Source organism: Pholcus phalangioides, unplaced genomic scaffold (genome assembly GCF_987345545.1).
Source record: "Pholcus phalangioides strain wild (caught in Gottingen) unplaced genomic scaffold, Ppha-v1.0 ptg000007l_1, whole genome shotgun sequence".
NCBI classification, from domain to species: Eukaryota; Metazoa; Arthropoda; class Arachnida; order Araneae; family Pholcidae; genus Pholcus; species Pholcus phalangioides.
In genome coordinates, this window is record NW_028301600.1 from 12,483,018 (window position 1) to 12,504,688 (window position 21,671).

General features: G+C 35.1%; 1 protein-coding gene across 1 annotated transcript in view; it reads right to left on the bottom strand.

Moving 5' to 3' along the window:
* Window positions 1-11,882, bottom strand: part of flr (actin-interacting protein 1 flr) — a 34,107-nt gene extending 22,225 nt beyond the window's left edge. Inside the window, exons 1-10 of the mRNA XM_089232665.1 lie at window positions 11,666-11,882; window positions 10,626-10,747; window positions 10,443-10,533; window positions 8,807-8,954; window positions 7,340-7,520; window positions 6,522-6,599; window positions 5,748-5,825; window positions 3,847-3,938; window positions 2,856-2,997; window positions 1,915-1,996 (exon numbers count right to left, since the gene is read on the bottom strand). Of these exons, the coding sequence (XP_089088791.1) occupies window positions 1,915-1,996; window positions 2,856-2,997; window positions 3,847-3,938; window positions 5,748-5,825; window positions 6,522-6,599; window positions 7,340-7,520; window positions 8,807-8,954; window positions 10,443-10,533; window positions 10,626-10,747; window positions 11,666-11,681 (1,030 nt within the window). The 5' untranslated portion in view covers window positions 11,682-11,882. The remainder of the gene's footprint in view (window positions 1-1,914; window positions 1,997-2,855; window positions 2,998-3,846; window positions 3,939-5,747; window positions 5,826-6,521; window positions 6,600-7,339; window positions 7,521-8,806; window positions 8,955-10,442; window positions 10,534-10,625; window positions 10,748-11,665) is intronic.
* Between the last annotated feature and the right edge of the window lie 9,789 nt (window positions 11,883-21,671).

Below are 21,671 nucleotides of genomic sequence, written 5' to 3' on the forward strand. Positions count from 1 at the left end.
GGATGGCCCCCAACACAGTTACGCCACATTTCACGATTTAGCCGAAAATCCTAGGAATTTTTCACCAGACTGATCGATGTGGAGTTGTAGTGTGGGTGTCTTTTGGATAGGATATAGAACCTGACATTTTTAAATCCATCAATGAATTAATTTGGATATCAGTCAATGCTATATGATAATCTGTTACCGTTTGAACTATTATCATCAACCACCCCACATTCTCGTCTACCTGGTCTTCTGGGAGTAAAAAATCTGACCTAAGCCTGTCGTAAACCTCTCAGATCCCCTCCTATTCAGGTGAATCCCATCCCAATGAAGCCACTATCACTGAAACCAGGAAGCTCCAGAAATGTGAACCCAAGAGAGAAGCCAATGTCCTTCAGGCCCAAGTTGAAATGCTGTATCCTACTCCTAAATGCCCTAATACCCCTTGACATTACTGGAATCTCTGCCGCATTTGAATCCCAGAGCGGATAACAGTAAGTCCCAGTACTCTGACAGACTCACCAATATTCGCTCCTGATTTGTTCTCGCCCCAATATTTTCCTCCCATGGGGACCTTTCGCCTACTAACGCCCCTTATATAATCTATTATTAATAAGGGGATTAATCTATTAATGAGATAAGTGCATTATTTAATCCCCTTATATAATGCACTTATCTTCCCCCCCCCCAGAAGAATGCAGCGCTAGAAACCCCAGTAGTCCTTAAACATCTTGCTCTTTAACCATAGAATCTGCGAATCCTCCTAGCAAAACTACAATTCTGCTTTACTTGTTTCAAGTAGTCTGAAAAATTCTCCATAAAGCATAAATCAGACAAATTTGCTACTCAATCTAGATGCGAGAGTTCCTCTCAATGCTCATCATGCCCATCTCCAGACACTTGTCTAAACTGCCAATAAACTAATTTGACATTACTGTATGCCACCAAGATATATTCAGGTACTTCATTTGTGTTCTTTTGAACATCTAAATGCAATTGGGCCTACTTTTTTCCGTTTCTCTTTTTTTGAAACTCATCCTCAACAAGTGAATCAGGCAAACTTTTACACAAACTTCATGCTTCAGATAATCTGGACCAATAACTTTCGCAAATAATAAAAAATGTGTCCATGGGATATACTAATCTTCAACTGCAATACAGTAAAAAACCACTCTTAATGGCCACTTCTCAGATGTGTGATCACCCCTCTTATGGCCAAATAATATAATTTCCCTCTTTAAATTTCTTTAATAACACAGCTCCCTCTTTTACAGACAAACTTTTCTATCCTATAGATGTCTGCAAGAAAAAGGGTTTTACTGGATGAACCTTTACATGTGTTAATGAACAAGAAAGACTTTCTGAATATTAATGCAGATATAAATTTAAAAAGAAGAGTCAGCTATCTTCAAAGGGGATTGCACTGTCTTGCAATCTGAGCAAGTGCAATAGCCAATGTACCACACACACACACACGAACACTCTTTTACATATATATATAACACACAGAATATCAGGATGTGCTGAGTAGAGACATAGTATATATAGACTCCCTTAACTCAAAGGCCTCCTCCCCCCCCCCCAAGATGACAACAGTAGGATTATGCGAGACATATTGTGGGCATTGATAAGAACCATCTCTCTAATTACTGAATGGGTTGGATTTCTTTTTTCCTGGAAAGTTCATGGTGTATTCAACATATTAAAAAACATAGGATACAATAACTATGGAAATGAGAAATTATTTTACCCTAACAGTGAAAACAGACATTTTCTAAGATTCAACATTTGTCGGCGATGTTTAGAGTTTTATAATTATCTAGCATTATAATATTCTTATAGAACATAAAACAATTGAAATTTGAAAATTCAAGACAAAAATGTTAGTTCAACAATAACTACATCTATAAATCTACTTTTCAAGGATATTAATGAAGCCATCGTGACTGCCAGTATATAATGTTGTTTTCTCTGGAGAAATACCCAATGCTGTGATTGATTTGTTATGGCCCTATAACGAGATCACAATTTAATGGAATGAAGTTCATACTTTTTAGACTTATTGTATTAAATGTGTAGAATGCCATTGTTTAGCATCACATAATTACAATTTTTAAGACCAGCGGGGTATTTTAAAAATTTACTAACTACTGAAATAGAAATCACTAATTAAGTGATTTTTTTATGTTGTGATTACAGATTTGTATACATGATTTTACTTATAGCTATATTTCAAATTATTTGGCAAAAAAAAGAAAATATATATCTTATCAGTAGCCAATTTTTACGCTCTTTTGCCCAGGCCTTTAGGTAAACAATGAAGCCTATAGTCAACAGAATAATGTAGGTAAAGGAAATTGCCAAGACAGATCCATAGCTTTCGAATAAGAATTGGCTCTGAGGGCTGTAGTCCAAAATGGGTTCAGCACTGGGAGAGAACGTCTGCTCTGGCAGATGCAAGGCAAACCTGGATTAGCGCTACGAACATATTCTATGAAGAGAAAGTACTTTGAGGATTTGGTATAGCCAACAGCCAACTCAGAACTGGCTTGAACTAAGGGAATTTGATGGTCTGTCAACAAAGAATCACAAAAACCGGTCAATAGTGTTGACGTAGTGTGATTTATACCGTGTTCTGAATTTCAAAGTAAAGAAATTCATCCACGTAAACGGAAGGAGTATCTATGATTATCATGTCTATAAATGTGTGCTAAGAATATAAAAGTTTAGGATTTCCTGTTATAGAATGATGCCTTTTAATAAAAGACCATATACTCAATACGGCATAATTTTCACTTTACATAATAAACGCCAGGTATTTCTACTAGTTTTTTTATGAAATGCAAATAATAAATTATACAACCCCTTACTTTAACAACACGGAGAGGAGTTGCTGGATTATTAACGTCTAAGTAGTTTATAAAGCCAGATAATGACACTGACAGCATGTTCTGCCCTTGACATAAACAACTGACTTGTTGATCCAACACATCTTTACCCATGTTAAATGTCCTATATAGTGAAATAATTTTAATAAACATGATCAGTATTGTAAATGGAACAAAAACAAAAAACTTCTATAACTCCAGTTCATTCACATACCGTGCCATAAGAAAATAAGCCAAATTTTTAATTTAAATGTAACAGATCAAGGTGAGGCATGCGTTATTTCATCATGCCATTGTGAAATAAGTAAAGTTAGACTGACAAGGAAAGGGTCCAAAGGTGTCCTCAAAAAATTGAAAAAATTTAAGTATATTCATCTAACCCAGAAAAGCATAAAAACAAAAAATAAGCAACGGAATACAATGATTAAAGCTACGAAAAATTAAAAAATAGCTACTCATCTTTCGCATTTCTTTGCGAATATCTATATAAAAAAACTTGTTTCGCTCTGTTCTTTTTCCCTCTAGAAACTTACGTTTCTCTTTTTTTCTCTCTTTCTATGTATGCTGTATCTAATCTTGTGTTGTTTGAATGACGTTGCTTTAAGATTTTAGGGTTGTGGGATTTTCAATTTAATTCTTGGCCGCTATTGGCATTCAAAATATTAATATTTGAATTTTTTTTACAAGTGACCCATAATAATTCCACCAGATATTTTTATATTTTTGTGCATATTTAAATGTGAGTAGAATTAGTCAATTTTTTCAAAAACTTTCTGAGGATGACACCTCTGAACCCTTTCTTTGTGAGTTATTATTCAAATCACTGAAGTAGTATGCTATGTTATAACTCTTAACAGCTTGTTATCAAAGATTACCCTATTGCCCTCATATCAATTTTAAATATTTGAGCCACAACATTCATTTTCTAATCATTTTACACACAGCATAAATGAAATAAATATTGCATACGTACGTGACTACAGAAAGTGTTTCCACATCCCAAAGTTTGCATGTTTTGTCTCCAGATGCAGACAAAATTTTTGTAGAATCTGGTACCCAAGCAACCTAGAATAAAATGAATCTACAGGGTGATTCAAAAATAATCTGATTTTACAAAAATATAACTTGAAACACATAAATTGTACTGTTTAATAGTGAACGAGTATGAAGATACAAAGGTTAAATTTTTATTCCCACACATTTATTAATCAAAAAAGTGTTTTGAAATATACAATATCTTCATAACGTATTTTAGAACAATGAGTGTGCCAAAGAAAATATGGAGCATAGTCACTGCCCCTTCAGAACAGCCCCTAAGGTCTGCTGATCTTTTACTCTTTGTAACTTTTTCTTTTGGGGTTTCGTTAAAGACACTGGGTACATGCCTCCACAGCCAACTTCTTTGGTTCAAGAACCAAATTACCACCACTTTTATGAACATCAGTACTGACATGTTGTATCAGGGATGAATTGAACTACTGTATAGAAGTGTGCCGCATAATGTGTGTGAGAAAGGTGGACACATGCAACACTTATAAGTAGTGGGAAAAAAATTGAAATGCCTCCAGTGCTTACGATACTTTTTGAAATATATTACTTTCAAGTTAGGAAAAATGTTTCTATAAACTATCTATTAAAAAATCTATTAACTGCCTTCCATGCAATTTTGTCCAGTGATTTAAAATATGGTGGAATTTCACTTATATGACATTCCAAAGGCCTCATCCAATGAGGGGTTAAAATCACAGTAGTGTAAGTCTATGAATCCTCATTTTGAAAAAAAGGTTTTACTAGAATTCTTGTCATAGGTTCCCATGTTAAAAATTTTGTGATTTCACAATGTAGTGATGAAATATTGAAGCTGAGACTTGATTCATTTTTTTAACAGCTTCACGATTCTAGATTACATTTCTGGACTTGAGTCAAAATTGTTGAAAAAGTAACTTACACCACTAGGATGTATGCTTCCTTCTGATTTTCTGCAGGTGTAAACAAGAGGCTTAGAGAAAAGATTTCCATTGAGAAATAAACTTTACAAAATCTGGGTTTGTCAATTCAGAAATAATGGGCTTTCACAAGGAAGTAAGATATCTCGCCAAAATGCTGCTTAAAGGGTTAAAAGTTTACTAGAAGAAAGAAGTGATACTCTGTACATGTTTCTTATTAGTAGACCTGTAACTTTCCAAATATTTTCAATGCTCTACAGCAGTGTCGCTCTCCTGATGGTCGATAGAAGCTACAAGTATAACATAGGATCTATGGGTTTGCACGAGTTGGAGGGAGGGGGGATGAGAGAAAAAATTCTGAAGGGGGTGATGGAACAAAAGTTTGGAAAACTAAGCTCTACAGTAATAATGCTATAGACAATATAGGGAAAATTGTACAAATGTAAAGGAAAGCATAGGTTGGTAATTTTAATACAATTAGGCGAAGTCACCGTTCAGAGATGTTTTATGATTGGATTTTGGTCTACCCTTCGGAGATGCCTACTTTTTCTAACCACGAAGGGTGTTTCCCCTGAATAGGTTCTACACTATTTCAATATTTTTTCAAACATTTAATTGTTTTTTCTTTTTTGAAAATTCTCTCTCAAAAACCTATATATACAAATGGGGTAAGATTAATCTCTTCCATTCTGCAGGTTGATGTACCTTGTACCTCATTGAAGGGGGGGTTAAAGCTAATTCTCTTAAGATTTACACTATTAGATCTAGGCCAGAGAGTGAATACACACCCAGACTTGTTGGAACTCAAAGTACTTCCACCATCTACTCAGATACTGTACTAAGCAACTATTAATCCCCATTAAAAATCAAGTTTTAACTTCACAGGTCTCTTCTAAAACATTTTCAGTATAAATAATTAAAAACATACACTGTAAATGCCTCCTCCATGAGCTGGAGATCCAAATTCACCAACCTTTGAATAGTCATTTGCATTGTATAGAAACATCTGAAAAAAAGTAGTTAAAATGAAATTGAAACATTACCAAATCAATGCATAGTTGCTAACCCTGAAGAATGAAAATTAGGTAGATTTTTGTGCCAAATTTTGGGAAGTTTTTAGTTTTTCTGGGTTTGCTTTTTATCCAAAGTAATTAGAGACAAAATTATTCAACATTATATTTCATACATTGGCCAATTTTACAAAAATTTGACATTGTGCCAGCAATTCAATTATCACCAATATTAGGTTTGATTACCTGTCATTATTAGAGCCAAATCAAAATCTGGCAAAAAAAACTGAACAATTCTATTCAAATTGGGACATATGGCCATCAAAAATACAAGTCATGTTTGACTGTCAAGAAGCAAATTCAATGTCGGCTATTTAGGAAATTCCATCTTTTCCTTGCAAAAAATTAAACATTTTACCATATAATTCAGTACAATTGTAACATTACACATTTGGCATTGCTTTGAAAGAAAAATAGTTGAAAGATCTTTTCCAGGTAAATTCTTTGAGTTTTTTTCTCTGAAGTGTAGAGATTTTTTTGCAATTATTTGGAAGATATACAATTTTTCAAGAGTTTGGAATATAGGGTACAAATACAGACTCTCCCAGAAAATTTAAGACTTGTCAGCTATATTTATTTATTCAAAAATGTTTTTATTGAATAAAAATTTTTGAAAATCCCTGAAAACTCACCTTTCCATCGAAGCCTCCACTGGCAAACAAGTCACCATGAGATGCATATCTTACTGATTGTACAAAGCGATTATGATCCTAAAAATATATATAACAATAAATTAAAAATATTAAAAAATTTCAATGTTATAAAAAATAGCATTAGATACTGAAAAAATTCATCAGAACAGTAATTATTTACTGAGAAAATACAATACATACAATTATAAAGACTTCGTTTATTGGATAATTTGCGTAGCTTTTCTCCCAAATAAAAACCCGTAATGAAAAACCTAGATGTAGGCTCTTTTTTTGTCGTCTTTAGAACAAACTATATATGTTTTACCATCTTAGTTTTTTACAGCATTAAAGATTACCTACTATAGCTCATTCAATTTTTATGGGGTTTCAATTATAACAATATGAAAGTTATTAATCTGAAGAATAAGTTGTGCTCAATGGCGTTACAATTCATATTGCGTCTTTTTCAGAGGGTTAAACCATAAATTCAGTAATAAGCAATTGGCTACAGATAAAAAGGAGATATTCTTTCAGAGGGCTAGGTTATAAACAAAAGTGATTCCCATATTACGTTTTAAAAACTGAAGAGACTCGTTATATTTCCTCAATGCTACGCTGAACATTATCACATACAGCGATTTTTAATTTTTCCATCTTAACACACATACTTACACTAATAAAGTTCTATTACACATCTAGAAATGCATCCAGTACATGTTTTATATTATTAAACATTTTTCATTTTTATGTTGCACACTTCCTTCAGCACTGCATTATACCAGTTGAAAATCTTTGATATAACTAACAATTAGGCTTACATTTAATGTAGTTATGAACTTGAATGGTGGTCCTTCATAAATACCAACTGAGTTATCTTCACTTCCTGTAATTATACGGAATGGTCGTTTGGGCCGAAAATCACAAGAATTGATAAGACCACTGTGACCGGCGATTTCCCCTACAGATGTTCCAGTTTCAGCCATAAAGACATGGCCAAATCTAGTACAAAGAAAAGAATATAAATTACATACATACCTGGCAATATTCTTCAAATACATACAATCAATTACCAATCATTAAATAAATGAAGCAGTAGTAAAAACCATAGATTTCATGACAACTTTCGTAGCAGCTGTACAACATCCACAATAAGAAAATCACCCAATTGTCATTATCTCATTGACAAATCGGGCCTCATTGTGAAAATAAAGTCAAGTAAACAATGAAAAATCATAGATGCTTTATCACAGTTTTTAAAGATTTGAAGTTAGATATAATTTAAACAATTATAACAACAGTTTTGAGCAAATGAATCAAAGAATAAAAAATGTGGTGTGGTCAGGGATCTACGAAAAAGCACATTGAATACCTGAGCACTTGTAGCATATATGCCAGCTCCTAAATTCAAACTGGTTGGCCACAACATATTCAATGAAACAGATTTATTGATAATAAAGTGCATAATGAGTGTGCATGTTTTTACTCACTGGTCATTAAATTTTAAAGTGCTGTCATCTCTGATTCTCTAATTTGCTTCATTCAAATCATGTCAAAAGAAGTTCTTTCAACATTTGTAAAACAGGAATTTTGTGATTATCAAACCAATACGGACTAAAAGAAATGCCATCATTATATATTTCCCTTTTATTTATTTATTTTTTTTGCAGTTACAAAATGTGTCACTAAATTTATGCCAAATTAAAACAATTTCAGAGGTTAAGTGTTATGCATTTCTTAAGTTTTATATCAACAAATATAAGTAATTTGTACAGTTTTTAAAATTTTATGAATTTTCTCATCTTAAAATTCAATGCATATAAAATAGGTTATTAGATATGCATTCTAATTTTATACGTTTACTAATAAGACAGAGATATAGTAGTTCATAATAAACATGTGAATTTATGTAATGAAGCTTTCCTGAAACACTATTCCAACCATGATCTGATGTAACACTACTCATTACTAGATCATGATAGACGGTAGCAAGAGGGGAAAAAAAAAGAAAAAGTTATGGAGGTTTTTCTTGGAATTTGAAAAGAACGCATCCCCGGGACGCGTGAACCAAATTTTTATGCATCCTTTTCTGAAATTCTAGATATTTGACATGCTAGACCTATAGCACGTCAGTGATATCTGTTCATCTGAGTACAAATAGTTTTTCATTTTATCTCATCATGAACATCATTAAAACTAAAACTTCATAGCTATATAATCAGACTTTATCATAAAAAATTACAGTAATTTCTTATATTTATCAGATGGGAATAGCCGGAATTACATACCGCTCTCTTCCTTCCCCAACAACTACAATTCTTTGATTATCAGAAGACCATGCAAGATCCTTGATTGGACCAACAAAGGGCTGGAACTCATTTTTCAGAATATGCTCTTTATTAACTGTGTCCCAAATTCTGACTTTACCGCTCTGATCTGTGAGGGAAAAGAGAAAAACTATTTTTATAACATCGAACACAAGTACATAGTGACACCTCAGATTATAAGTGTTGACTCGATAAATGAGCAATGAGGTTTAATACATTCACATTATTACAATCAGAGTTTTTCCCACACTGTGGACAAAGACCATTTAAACAAGTTCAAGGGTGTAAGCCTTTGTGAGGGCTCTTTTTATTATTTTAATGAACTACCAAATGAGAAATACATGCTTATTAATGAAACCCTTCAACATTACTTTTCACTCAGCCAAATGTTCTCAGTAATATTGTGTTGCTGAACTTTTTCACCTTGAGCTAAGTTTTGACATTTTTGAACCCGGGTTAATCCAGTTACCGGATAATCTGTCCCAGGATAGTCGAGGTTCTACTGTATAACCTATGTCATAACCAATGTCAGAATTCCAGCTACTCAGCATATTAGTCAGATTTTATTGGCCAATTCACAAAGTTGCCAGGAACTGGACAACCACTTTGTGAAGAACCTAGACTACCACTACTTAACTGTACATGCACCTGGTACACATTCCTCTGCAGAATTTCTAATGAATTGACCATGTAAGGAACATGTTATGCGTATATGTGTGGCCCTAGCATTTATGTTGTCGAAGTTATGCTTGTTTTGTGTTACATTGGTACTGCCATCTGTCTTCCATATTTTGATGTAAAAATTATAAATACTTGAATTTTCATGTTATGTAAGTATTGTGTTGAAGGTTGAATTGCTTTCTGCTGAGACTTTTTCCAAAGAGCCCAGACTGTGAACATTGGCCATAACATAAATGAAGTAATTAGAGATTAACCCCTTTGAGTACAAGCTGTTGGTAATAAATCTGAATGATTTGCATCAGACATATGGGGGATAAATGAGGAAGCCTTGTTCCACATTAAAAGAAGAAAGAAAAAACTAAGAGTGGGGAAGAACAGTAGAGATATATTGGGAAAGTATTTGTACAGAGTGCCTTGCTTTTTTCACCCTCACCAAAAAGCTTGTTTTTTTAGTTTTTACTTGTTCTCATTCTCATTTCGATGTACAGTAAATAATAGAAGGATTAATTCTGAGAAAGACACATTATGTGTCTGAGCGGGAGGATGCCATAGAGAACGGGGGGGGGGGGGAGATAAAGCTGAAGCTAACTGCCACCATCGTTATCTCAGTTGCTTGTTATCAGCTGATCACTATCTCGTTGAGATATCGCGATGGTGGTGAGAGAGAAAAGAGGGGGGGGTGAAAACAAATTTTTTCATAGTTACAATAAACCTTCACGATCAGGAAAAAGGGGTTAAAGAAAGTCAGCTGGATTGAATTAATTCCACTGCCGTTTGGATAAAATATTACGTCCCTGACCATAATGAATTTGATCTAAATATCTGATCAGTTCAATGAATTATTTTTTTTTACCTGGATATAAATTTTAATACATTCAAAGTGAAGTTAAACTATGAATTCAGAAAATATGCTTACCAGCAGAAGCAATATAAAAGCCACTAGGTGAATATTTTGCAACTGTTGTCTGAACTGAATGTTCTGTGTAAATATCTGCAATGGCAGGATTCTATAAAAAATTAAGAATATATAAAACTTAAAATTTCAATTTCAATTCTTTTGAAAAATAGTCAAATTAATTAAAGGTTTGATTGTACTTACATTAATGTCCCGAATAATGACACTATTACCATTGGTATAAAGAAATGTTTTGCCTTTCGGATCACCACCTAAAACCAATGGCATACCCCGCTGGGTTCTGGGTAGAGTGGCCCAAATCATGCCTGAAAAGAAACAAATTAATGAAATATTAAGTCTGACTACAGGGACAAAAGTATTTTATGGCCCAGTGCAAACCCAGTTTTGCAGCCTTAAAAAATTAGTATTCCCCATCCAGCCAGTGTCCCTGATGCACGCTAGGTTTACATTGACACCAGAGAATGATTATCAAACTAATATTTCATGAATATACAAAAACCCATTAGGTAATAAATTTTGATACTAATGTCTATTGCCCAGTGAAAAAAATGCAAATGTGCCACCAGAACCACCATCCTGGCATCACCTTTGAGAAATAAGAGTTTCTCGAAAAATACTTTGAGACTGAGAGGTGAAAATGCATTGATTCAATACATTAAATGCAGGGATTTTTTTTATTCTTCGAGTTTTAAAAAATAGTTTCCTGAAAGAGGTGTGATTGTAGTTCAAGGAATTCCAATTTGCCCTGGTTCCTCAGTTGCATGATCTGGCCACCTTATTTTTCACACCACACAGCATCTGTGGTACTTTTAATTGAAACTACATAAGGAAAAGCTAGTATCAAGTAATTATTGCATGCTATCAACAGAAGAACCACATTGTTTAACATTTAAAAAAAAATGGAGAATTAAAAAATGAGTAACACTCTGGCACTAGAACATTTTCGCACATGTGGGCGTACATACCGCAAATCCGGGGAAAAACCGGCAATTCAGAAAAAAAACAAAATTTTCGTACGTTTTTTTTTTTAAATAACTAGAACGGAGTAAATAAACATGTTTTTTCACACAAATACATCAAAAATTGACATGGAAATTGATAGTTTCTTTTTAAATGACAAACATAAACACGTGAAGGATGACAGCTAATCTCAAATTTCAAAAAACCAGTGACATGGAACGCCTTTCAAATGATTTTTCTATTGAATAATAAATTTTGCTTACGATTAGAAAAAGACATGATTGTCAAGAGCTCAAGACGTTGTTTCCCTTATAAGTACAAAAATGGGTCGGCGAATGCCGTTCTAACAACAACACCTATATTTGTCTCTAATGTCGGCTCCAACTAGAGAAACCTCTCAGCCTCGATTCAATAACACCGACAAACTCAATGAGCTGAACCGCAACCGCGATTGCTTCCGTCTGTAATTCAGAAGCGTCTCCTGAAAAAAGATGGGCGGTCCGCTCATGAACCGTCTAGAAGAGCGGCTCATTTCAAAGAGTGAGTGAGCGACGGTTCTTGAAAAAAGAACCGCGGGTCCTACACTTCCATTGCACACGGGCCGTTAAATCCCAAAAGGCACAGTGATACATGGAGGAATGAATTTGGGTTATTCTTTCCTCCATGACAGTGATACGATTGACTGGTGAGGGAGTGACGTAGGCATGAACTGACTTATTAGTTTGTTATATTTGGCAAGAAATCATACTTTTCCATCTTCGAAACAAGTCGCCAAGATGACTTTGTGTTGCTATCTTTTAAGACGGAACTCTGTCGGGAAACCTTATGACCATGTACTCTGTATTTTACGGGACAAAATCACATTGACCTCTGAGAAAATTTAAAATTTCCCGTTATCACGTCATTTCTAGTAAAAGTACGCATTTTGTGGGTTTTCGTCTCTGAGAGAGAAGTTTTTATCGAATCGTGAATTTTTAAGTCTAGTGAAAATTTCACATGATAAAATTTCACACCGTTTTGGGTGCATTCAATACCATTGTGCTGTTGTTACATTACGCATGCTGAACCCATGGCACAAGAAACTCCCAAGAGCAGGACACCATATCTACAGACAAAATGTTAGAAAACCCGTATTCTGTTTCCTGATTGGTCGATTTCGAAGAGGTGGTCAGGTACGACCATCTATCGTTGGCGAAAAAATAATATCGTTAGCAAACATTGCTAGCGAAAATACCGTTAACTTCTGACTGGGATTATTTGAAGCGGAATAACAAAAATTGAAAAGAAAAGCCCCCCATTTTCCCCTTCATTGGATTTTTTGTGAATTGAATATTAATTTCAAGAAATAATCAGTCACTGGAGCGGAAATTTTTGGCAATTTTTTTCATTTCATCTTATTTTTTATTGTGTAAAATGGCAAAAATACGTGGATATGCAAATGACAGAACAGAGGATGCGCTACGCTTGAAAAACAAAAACGCGTATCGTGATAAAGTTACACGTTTCTGTCGACCGAAAAAATGGCCCTATTCACAAAAAAACCTGCTCCTAAATTACAGAAAAGATACTAGACATTTGAAAATAATCTATTCCATTTATTGCAATACAAAATGTCAGCAAGGCCGGGATTACACTATAAAAGTTTGATAAAATCCCTTCTATAAAACTTGACAAACTCAGCCAATAAGCTTACCGGTTATATTTGCACAAATGTAACCTATGATCTTTATTGGTTGGATTTTTTAAGTTTTATAAAAGGAATTTTGTCAAACTTAAATAGTGTGATACCGGCCTAACATAATATTTCAAAGTTTTTCATTTTGTATACCTGCATATGAAAGCTAAAAAAATAATTCTCAAGCTTGGATTCTTTTATAAAAGTTGTATAAATGTTATTTTATAAAACTTTAAAATGCAACCAATAAGCTTATGAGTTACATTCGTTCAAATGTCACCGATAAGGTTATTGGTTGCATTTTCAAGTTTTATAAAAGTTTCAAAAAAGTTGTTTTATAAAACTTGAAAAATTTAACCAATATGCGTATGGGTCACACTCGAGCGAGTAAAAACAAAATAAATTTGGATTCTTGGTGTTAAGAAAAAATAAATTTTCGTAATAAAATTTCCCCGACTTTTCCTGTCAAATTTTCAAAAACTTCCAGGTAGTTTTTTAATCGAAAATTTAATAGAAATAAATTATAAAAAACTAACTATATTTATTGCAAAATTAATTATTATTGATTATCGCATACCGTTATGATCGTAGCTTATTAATTATTCCATTTTTTATACGCACATTCATGCTTTTCAAATACACTTAGGCCCTCCTCACACGGGGAAACTAAAGTTCGGCAACTGATAAGAGAAACCGTCTCCCGAAGACCAGTACGTATATCGCTGTAGACGCCCTCACACGAGGAAATTAGCGTCTTGGCGACGAAATATCGAACGCGACTCGGTCACTTGGCGACTGACATGCTAGTCGCCGCCAACTTTTGTTGAAGAAACTAGAGAAACTGCCTTTGGCATTCCTTCATATTTTCGTCATGCGAGTTTGGACTCATATTGAAAAACAATCCAGAGTATATATATAATAAATTATCAGTTGAAACGATATAATGAAATTTCTTCAGAATTTCAGTTCACAGGTAAATACACGATTTCTTTATTTAAACTGATATTATTTTGAAATTATAATGAAATCAGGGGCGTCGGAATTGTTTCGAAACTGTGGGTGCTCGTCTTTAGTTTTATATCGGAAAGTTTAATTTCTTAATCAATTCTGGGGTGCTCGGATCCATGCCACAAATTACCGTGGGTGCTTGAGCTTGCATCCCTGGCTCTGACGCCACTGAATGAAATGGTAAACCAGGACTGTCATTTCAACTTTTTTCGGGGGGGGGGGGGGCAAAGAACATATACTCACTGTATGTACGTATATATACTATTTATAGTGAATTTTTGAAAGCCGGGGGGCAATAGCCCCCTGATCCCCCTAGATGACGGGTCCGTGGTAAACACATGGGCCCACCCGGGCACTCCCCCGCGGGGGCGATTTCAAAAGAAGATGGAGCATCACAAAAATTATATCTGGTAAAAAATTTCAGGAATAACCAAATGAATTTGCCAAGTAGGATCTCAGAAAAAAAAAATACATGACTGGGAGCCCCTATGTTGCTCTTAAGACGGCCCTGGATAAGAACCTGCAGAAAATTTCAAAATACTGTCTACTTTTACATGTACCTAAACAAGCACGTGTTCCATAGGGATGGTCCCTGATTTTCCCCCTTGCTTGGAATGTCTGTAATCTACGTCACGTACACGCACATCTGTGTGTGGGAGTATTCGGGGAAAATCATTCCCTGAAACATGAACAACAATTCACGTGTTGTTTGTCTCTAGTTTTGCCTATAGTTTGTTTTTTGTTCTCTGGGAACCAGCTTTCGTCGTTTCATCTCATGAAACTACTTAAAATTCTGCGTGACAATATGTTAATTAATAAGCAATAAAAATATATTAAATCCAACATGTATAGGTACTGAAAGGCGCATTTATAGAGGAAAAACAGACATTTTATTGGGAATTTTTTTTCCGAATGAAACATGAAATTATACTAAAAAATTATCTAATTTTTACCATTTTATTGTCATTTCAAAATGTTATCAATTTAAATAATGAAATTTTATATTTACCTGTGAGCTGAAATTCTGTAGCAATTTCACATATAATAGAAATTATTTTTCTTATTTATTTGTTTCGATTTTTCCTAACCCGGTTAACATGATAGTACCGGAAGATAAGAAGGAAAACTAATAGACTGTGCTGTTTTTACTCAGTTTCCCGGGCTTTGAATATTTTTTTAGTAGCGCCGTGTGAGGGAGAACAGGCAACTCGACTCGTTCTAGTCAACTCAACTCTCAAGTTGAAGCAACTAGAGCTCGATTTTAGTTTCCCCGTGTGAGGAGGGCCTTAATGTGGAAAATTGGAACATAATCAAGGAATGCAAGATTTCTCTTTTCGGTAATGTCACTGTCTGAAAATTACCTTAAAAATTTCTTCAACATCCTGGAATTATTATAGGATGAGTGGGACATCACTAATTTCAACACCCACAAGATTTAAGCCTTCAGTTTTGTTTGATTTGATATAATTTGTCAAAGATATGTAGTTGGTTTCACTACGTCAACAATTCTTTAAGGTTGGCTTATACGCTCGGTATTCGCGCTGAACCGAAAGGTTTAGTAATCTCTCTCTCTCTCTGGGGTTTTTTACAAAACTCCTCTGATTTCACATGCTTGGCATGGTTGTGAATAGCTTACCCCTCCATATTTCTCGAAGATATATATATATATATATATATGTATATATGAACTATGATAGTTGTGGAGGGCCTGGATCTTATAGCCATTACAGAATCTTGGGCGTCTCTACGTCGCCAAATTGCATGATGAAATTTCCTACATGTGTAAGCGTAAGAGGGTTCTCATACTGTAGAACCTTTCATCTGGAAATCAGTATGAAAGAGACTTTCTTAAGTTAGGGCTCGAAAATTTTTTGTATCAGCATGTATCAGAAGCCACTAGGGGTACTGCTATTTTGGATTTAGTTCTTACTAGTTCTGAGGATCTAGTTAAACATGTTTCGGTGGGGGGAAGAGTTTTCTTCCAGTGATCATCGTATCGTCAGATTTCACTGTAACTTTTCCTCGGGTAAGGTTGATAACAAAAGACTGGTTCCTTGTTTTCGGAGAACTAACTTTGATGTTTTGAGAAGAAGATTAGCGGAAGTTTTCAAAGACCGGTTGGAATCAGTAGGGGCGGTAAGTCAATGGGAAGAATTTAGTACGAAGCTGTCCTCTGTTTTGCATGACCTCATACCCTTTGTTCGAAAAAAGCATGTTTGTGCATCGCACCCTCTATGGTTCACGGATAGCGTGCGGAACAACTTTATCTTGAAAAGAAGAGAGCATTCAGAAAGTATAAAAGTGGACGAGGTGAGCTATCATTGTTTACTGATAAAAGAAGACTGTTGAAGAAAGCGATAAGGGATAGTAAAAAGGAAGTTGAATCTAGGTTCTCAGATAACATTGGCTCTGACCCAAAATCATTTTTTCGATACGTCAATAATGGATGTAAGGGGACAGTTGGCCCCTCTCAATAGGAGGCTCTAGGGTAGAGAGAAATGTAGGCATGTGTAGTGCTTTCAATGACTTTTTCGCGTCGGTTTTTAATGGAGATAATGATATTCGATATACGGATGTTGCATGGGGTAATAAAACCCTCAACGATATTCAAATATAAGACGTGGAGGTCCTAAATCTTCTAAGAAATGTATGTGCAAGCAAAGCACCAGGACCAGATGATATCTATCCCAGGGTCCTCAGGGAATGTGCTAATGAATTGTTGGGGCCAGTGGCACAGATATACAGGAGTAGTGTTGCTGAGGGTATCGTCCCAAGAGATTGGAAACTTGCTAACGTTGTTCCGATATTTAAGAAGGGTAGTAAAGAAGCGGTGTCAAATTATCGTCCAGTGAGTTTGACGAGCTCCCTCTCGAAAATTTTGGAAATTATCATCAAAAGGCAGTTTGTGAAGTGGATAATGTATTGTCGGATAATCAGCATGGGTTCAGGAAGGGGAAGTCGTGTGTAACTAACCTCCTTTGCTTCTATGATTACGTGACTAAGGCTTTGGGTAAGAGCAAAAATGTCGACGTTGTTTACTTTGATTTCCAGAAGGCATTCGATCGGGTCCAACATGGCAAACTCTTGAAGCGTTTACACGAGATTGGAATAGTGGGCAACTTGCTGAATTGGATAGAATCGTGGTTAAGAGATAGGTCGCAACGAGTTATAGTGAACGGGGAATTCTCTGGTTGGACAGACGTCACAAGTGGAGTTCCTCAAGGAAGTGTCCTTGGCCCCACAATTTTTTCACTTTTTCGACAAACTCGATCAGGGTATCGATGGGATTACTAGCGAATTCGCAGATGATGTGAAGCTAATGGGGGTAATCGGGAATGAAAGCGATAAGGAGTTGCTCCAGACCAACTTAAACAGGATTGCAGCATGGGCAAATGAATGGAGCATGACGTTTAGCGTAGATAAGTGCATGGTCGCTCATTTTGGTTCGAACAACCCACGGTTCTCTTACGAGTTAAATGGTGTCACTATCCCGGATTCAACTAGGGTCACCGATTTGGGAATTCTCATTGACGAGCGACTTAGGTTTTCTGAACATTGTTCAGCGGTGGTCAAAAAAGCGAATAGAATGCTTGGTCTCATTTTCAAAAAGGTCTCTTCGCGTTCTCCTAAAGTCATTCTTCCGCTTGTTCGAGGCTCAGTTCGTCCTGGACGGGAGTATGCTGTAAGGTTTTGGAGACCATACCTACAGAGGGACATGGACTTGGTTGAAGGGGTGCAGAGAAGAGCTACGCGTGTCCTTATTGGTACACAGAGCTTGAGTTATGAAGAGAGACATCATTTTTTGAATATGTTCACATTGGATGAACGCAGGTGTCGAGGAGATATGATCAAAGTGTTCAAAATTTTCAATGGGATGGATAGGATGGACCATGAACTTTTAGTACACCGCCAATCGACTGCTTTCACAAGGGGACACCAGTATCGATTGGTGAGGGACAATGCAAGGTTATGGTGTCGCAGGGAATTTTTCTCTAATAGGGTTGTAAACAAATGGAATAGCTTACCCCTGTAGGTAGTAAATTGTAACACAATGGACACGTTCAAAAAGAAATACGATAAACATGTTGGGGTAAATCGAGAAGCTATCCATACTTGGAATAAGACAACCATAAGTATTCTTTATGGGCATTGTATAATATTTTATCATGTGTATATATTGTTTATAATTTTGTTAATTGGGTTGCTGTATTTTTTAAATATATGACATCCATACTTTTATGGGCATCTTTCTCTCAGCCACCTCGTTGGGCATTTTGCCTGTTGTGGCGTTGTATTTGTATTTGTATAAGATAGTTTCTGATAGTTTCCTAACCAAACCTAAAAAACAGAACAGACAATAAATGTGCACAACCATTATGTGCACAGAAAGATTCTCGAGAAAAAATAAAATAGTATAATGCAGGTCTTCAACTTTCATACACGGCGGGTATAATTATACATGTAATGTAATCATATGTAGTTACATGTTATGAAAGAAGGAAGAAATACTGCAGCATTTTTTTCTTCCTTCTTTCATAAATTCTGGAATTATTGTTTTCAGTGAGAGAGAGAGATTCCGAAATTATTTCTTTAATTTTCTAGAATTAATCATTTTTCAATATTTTCACCCATTTTCTGAAAATAATCGACGGGTTACGACAAAAATCTCCAAGGGCCAAGTGTGGTCCACAGGCCACACGTTGAAGATCCCTGGTATAACTGAAAATCTAATACAGTACTTACAAGGCCGTAGCGAGAGGGGGACTTGATGTCTGCTCCCCCCACGAAATGTGAGAAAATTACTGAAAAGGGGAAAAAGATGGCTAAATCTATTGTTCGACCGTTTGCTCCCCCCCCCCCCGAACGAAAATTTTTTGTTACGGGCCTGAGCATTTACCACAGCGGTTTCTTTTTTTGTCACATCTTTTGCTTTGAAAACAACAGTTTTCCCTCCACGTCATTTCTGATCACTTTATAACAGAGTGATTACTAGGAAAATCCTACATTGCGATTAATGAGATTTGGCTCTGAGAAAGACCTTTTGTTAAATTAATAAAATTGATCGTAAGATTAAAACTTGAAGGATAAAAATCGAAAAGGGGGGGAGGTAAAAGATATATGAAGAATGATGCAATAGCATGTGAAAAGGGAAACTAGCTAAGCAAAAGAAAAGTAGCCAAACAGCAAGCGCTATGGCAACCTTCGTTTCGACCAATCCAGGCACAGAATCTGGACTCTCGAACATTTTGTCTGTAGATGTGGTGAACTTGCTTTCGCGAACGCTGTGAAAAGAACCGTGATGGCTCATGAGTGAAATGTGCTCTTTCGCTCCTTTAGCTCATATTGGCTACTCGGCGGGACATGAGACCCGTGAACCGCCGGATGTTTACGGGAGCCGTTTCCGGTTGAAACAGGCTCGCAGTCAGAAATATCGTTTGGGGGGGGGGGGGTGATGAACAATAGATTTGGCCATCTTTTTCCCTTATTTCAGTCATTTTCTCACATTTCGGAAGGGAAACCAAGCAACGTATAAACAAATCCTACTTTTCTAGCAACATTATAGTAGCCACTAGAAGAAAACTTACAAAGGCGCCTTTCTGAAATACTTGACGAAATTCAAATTTGGCGAAGTTGAGTGGTGTTTTTTTTTTTTCTCTATCGTTTTATTTTCGCACGTGGTTTCAGGCGGTTTTTTTGATTCCTCAAATTTCATTGTTTTATTTTATTAATTTCAAAAAAAGCTCAAATTATATTATTTAATATTGATTATATTTAGAGATACGTAAATTTCGCAAAAACAAAGTTTAAAATCAGAAATTTTGCATTTATTCGCAATAACGAATTCCAAATGAAAAAATTTCACATTCGTTCACAAAAAAATACATACTCTCGATTAAATAAAGCATAGTTCAAATCAGAGAGATTTCGCATTTAAAAAACTGGCCTTCGTCAAACGTGTTAAAGTACTTGATTGACATCTAACATTGTAGTACAGTCAAATCCAGTTTTAACAAACTTCAAGAGACAGGAGAAATCCCTTTGCTATAACGAAATTTCGTTATAAAGGAATTCCAGGTTTTTGCATTGTTTCTATGTATACTTATCTGGAGCATTAGAAAAATGTTCGTTAAAACGAGGTTTTCACTGTAACAGTATTCGTTAAAACGGGATTCGACCATAGGCGTAAAGTTATTTAAAATGTTGGGGGACTCGGGCTCAATATAATGAAACTTCCTTTATACGACGCGTCGTATAAAACAGGTTTATACGCTCAAACAGGTAAAAACGTCGTGTAAATGCAAAATCATTTTACTGAAATTTTTTTGACAATGCTCCCTCCTCCTTCTCCAGCCATAGCCCTTTTTTGCAAAAACAATTTAAAAAATTTAATGATTTTAATTCAAAATCATTGGTTCTATGTCTGAGGAAAAAAATGGGTATGTGGTGAGATTCGATTTGTATTTTATCTCACAGATGGCGGCACTTGTAAAGCCGACGCCATCCTATTGTCACGCGGGGAAAATCGGCAGAAGCGATCGAATCATCAAGCGCTCAACATGTCGCTCCCGTAGATTTTTATTTTGTCTTATGTTTCGTGTTGCAAATAAATAATTATTTTAAGAAATTAATCAATTATCCTGAATCCTTCGTTTTATACAAATCACGCAACCTCATAACCGAAAGGTAGGCTGTGTGCCGCGGATAATGACCGCAAGTTTTGGCAGTAAGAGAAGAGCAGGTCTAGACATAATGTGAGTGCCCAAAAAACTTCCTAAAACAGTGGTTCTCAAACTTTTTTCAAACCGCGGCCAAATGAATCAAATTTCTATGAGTCTACGACCCACCTTATTACAGTTTACTCGTTCATAAGGTAATAAATATTTAATAAACAACCAATTCCAGTTTCATTGCGTGCAAATTAATTGGTTAATTAATTAAAACAATTCACACACACAAATGATTAATTAATTTAAATCCTTTTAACATAACATAATTTATTTGTCCCCAGTCAATTTTAATAATACTATACAAATTAGAGTTTACAATTAAATTACATATTTTACAATATTTGAAAGAAAATGCAAAGAGAAAGAAAAAAATGTTTGAAAGGACACGGTAGAAAATAGTTAATTCATAATATGGTGAAGAAAGCTGGGACAGGGAAGAGAGCAATCGCTAAAAGCTAGTAAAATGCTCTCGACCCTATGACATCTTTGCTCTTGCGATACACGTAAATCTTCTTATTTCTTTTGACCTGAAAGAAAGATAAAAAGAACGAAGTATATCGGCCAAATAGGTGCAAATATAATTATTTATTAAATTAAAAAAATGAATTATGGCAACCCAAAGCTGATATAAGAGAATTTCATTCTACGCGGTTTTTTTTCACTTTAATTCAATGGCAAATTTTTAATAATACAAAGAAAAAGCTAGACAAAAATAACAATTAAAATAAATAGCATCTACACTTGATGTTAACGATCCATATAACCAAATCGAATTATTGTTTCACTTAAATTTACCTGTCGAAATTATTTATTATTTGATATAGAAAATTTGATATCAGGATAAATTAATTTTTCATT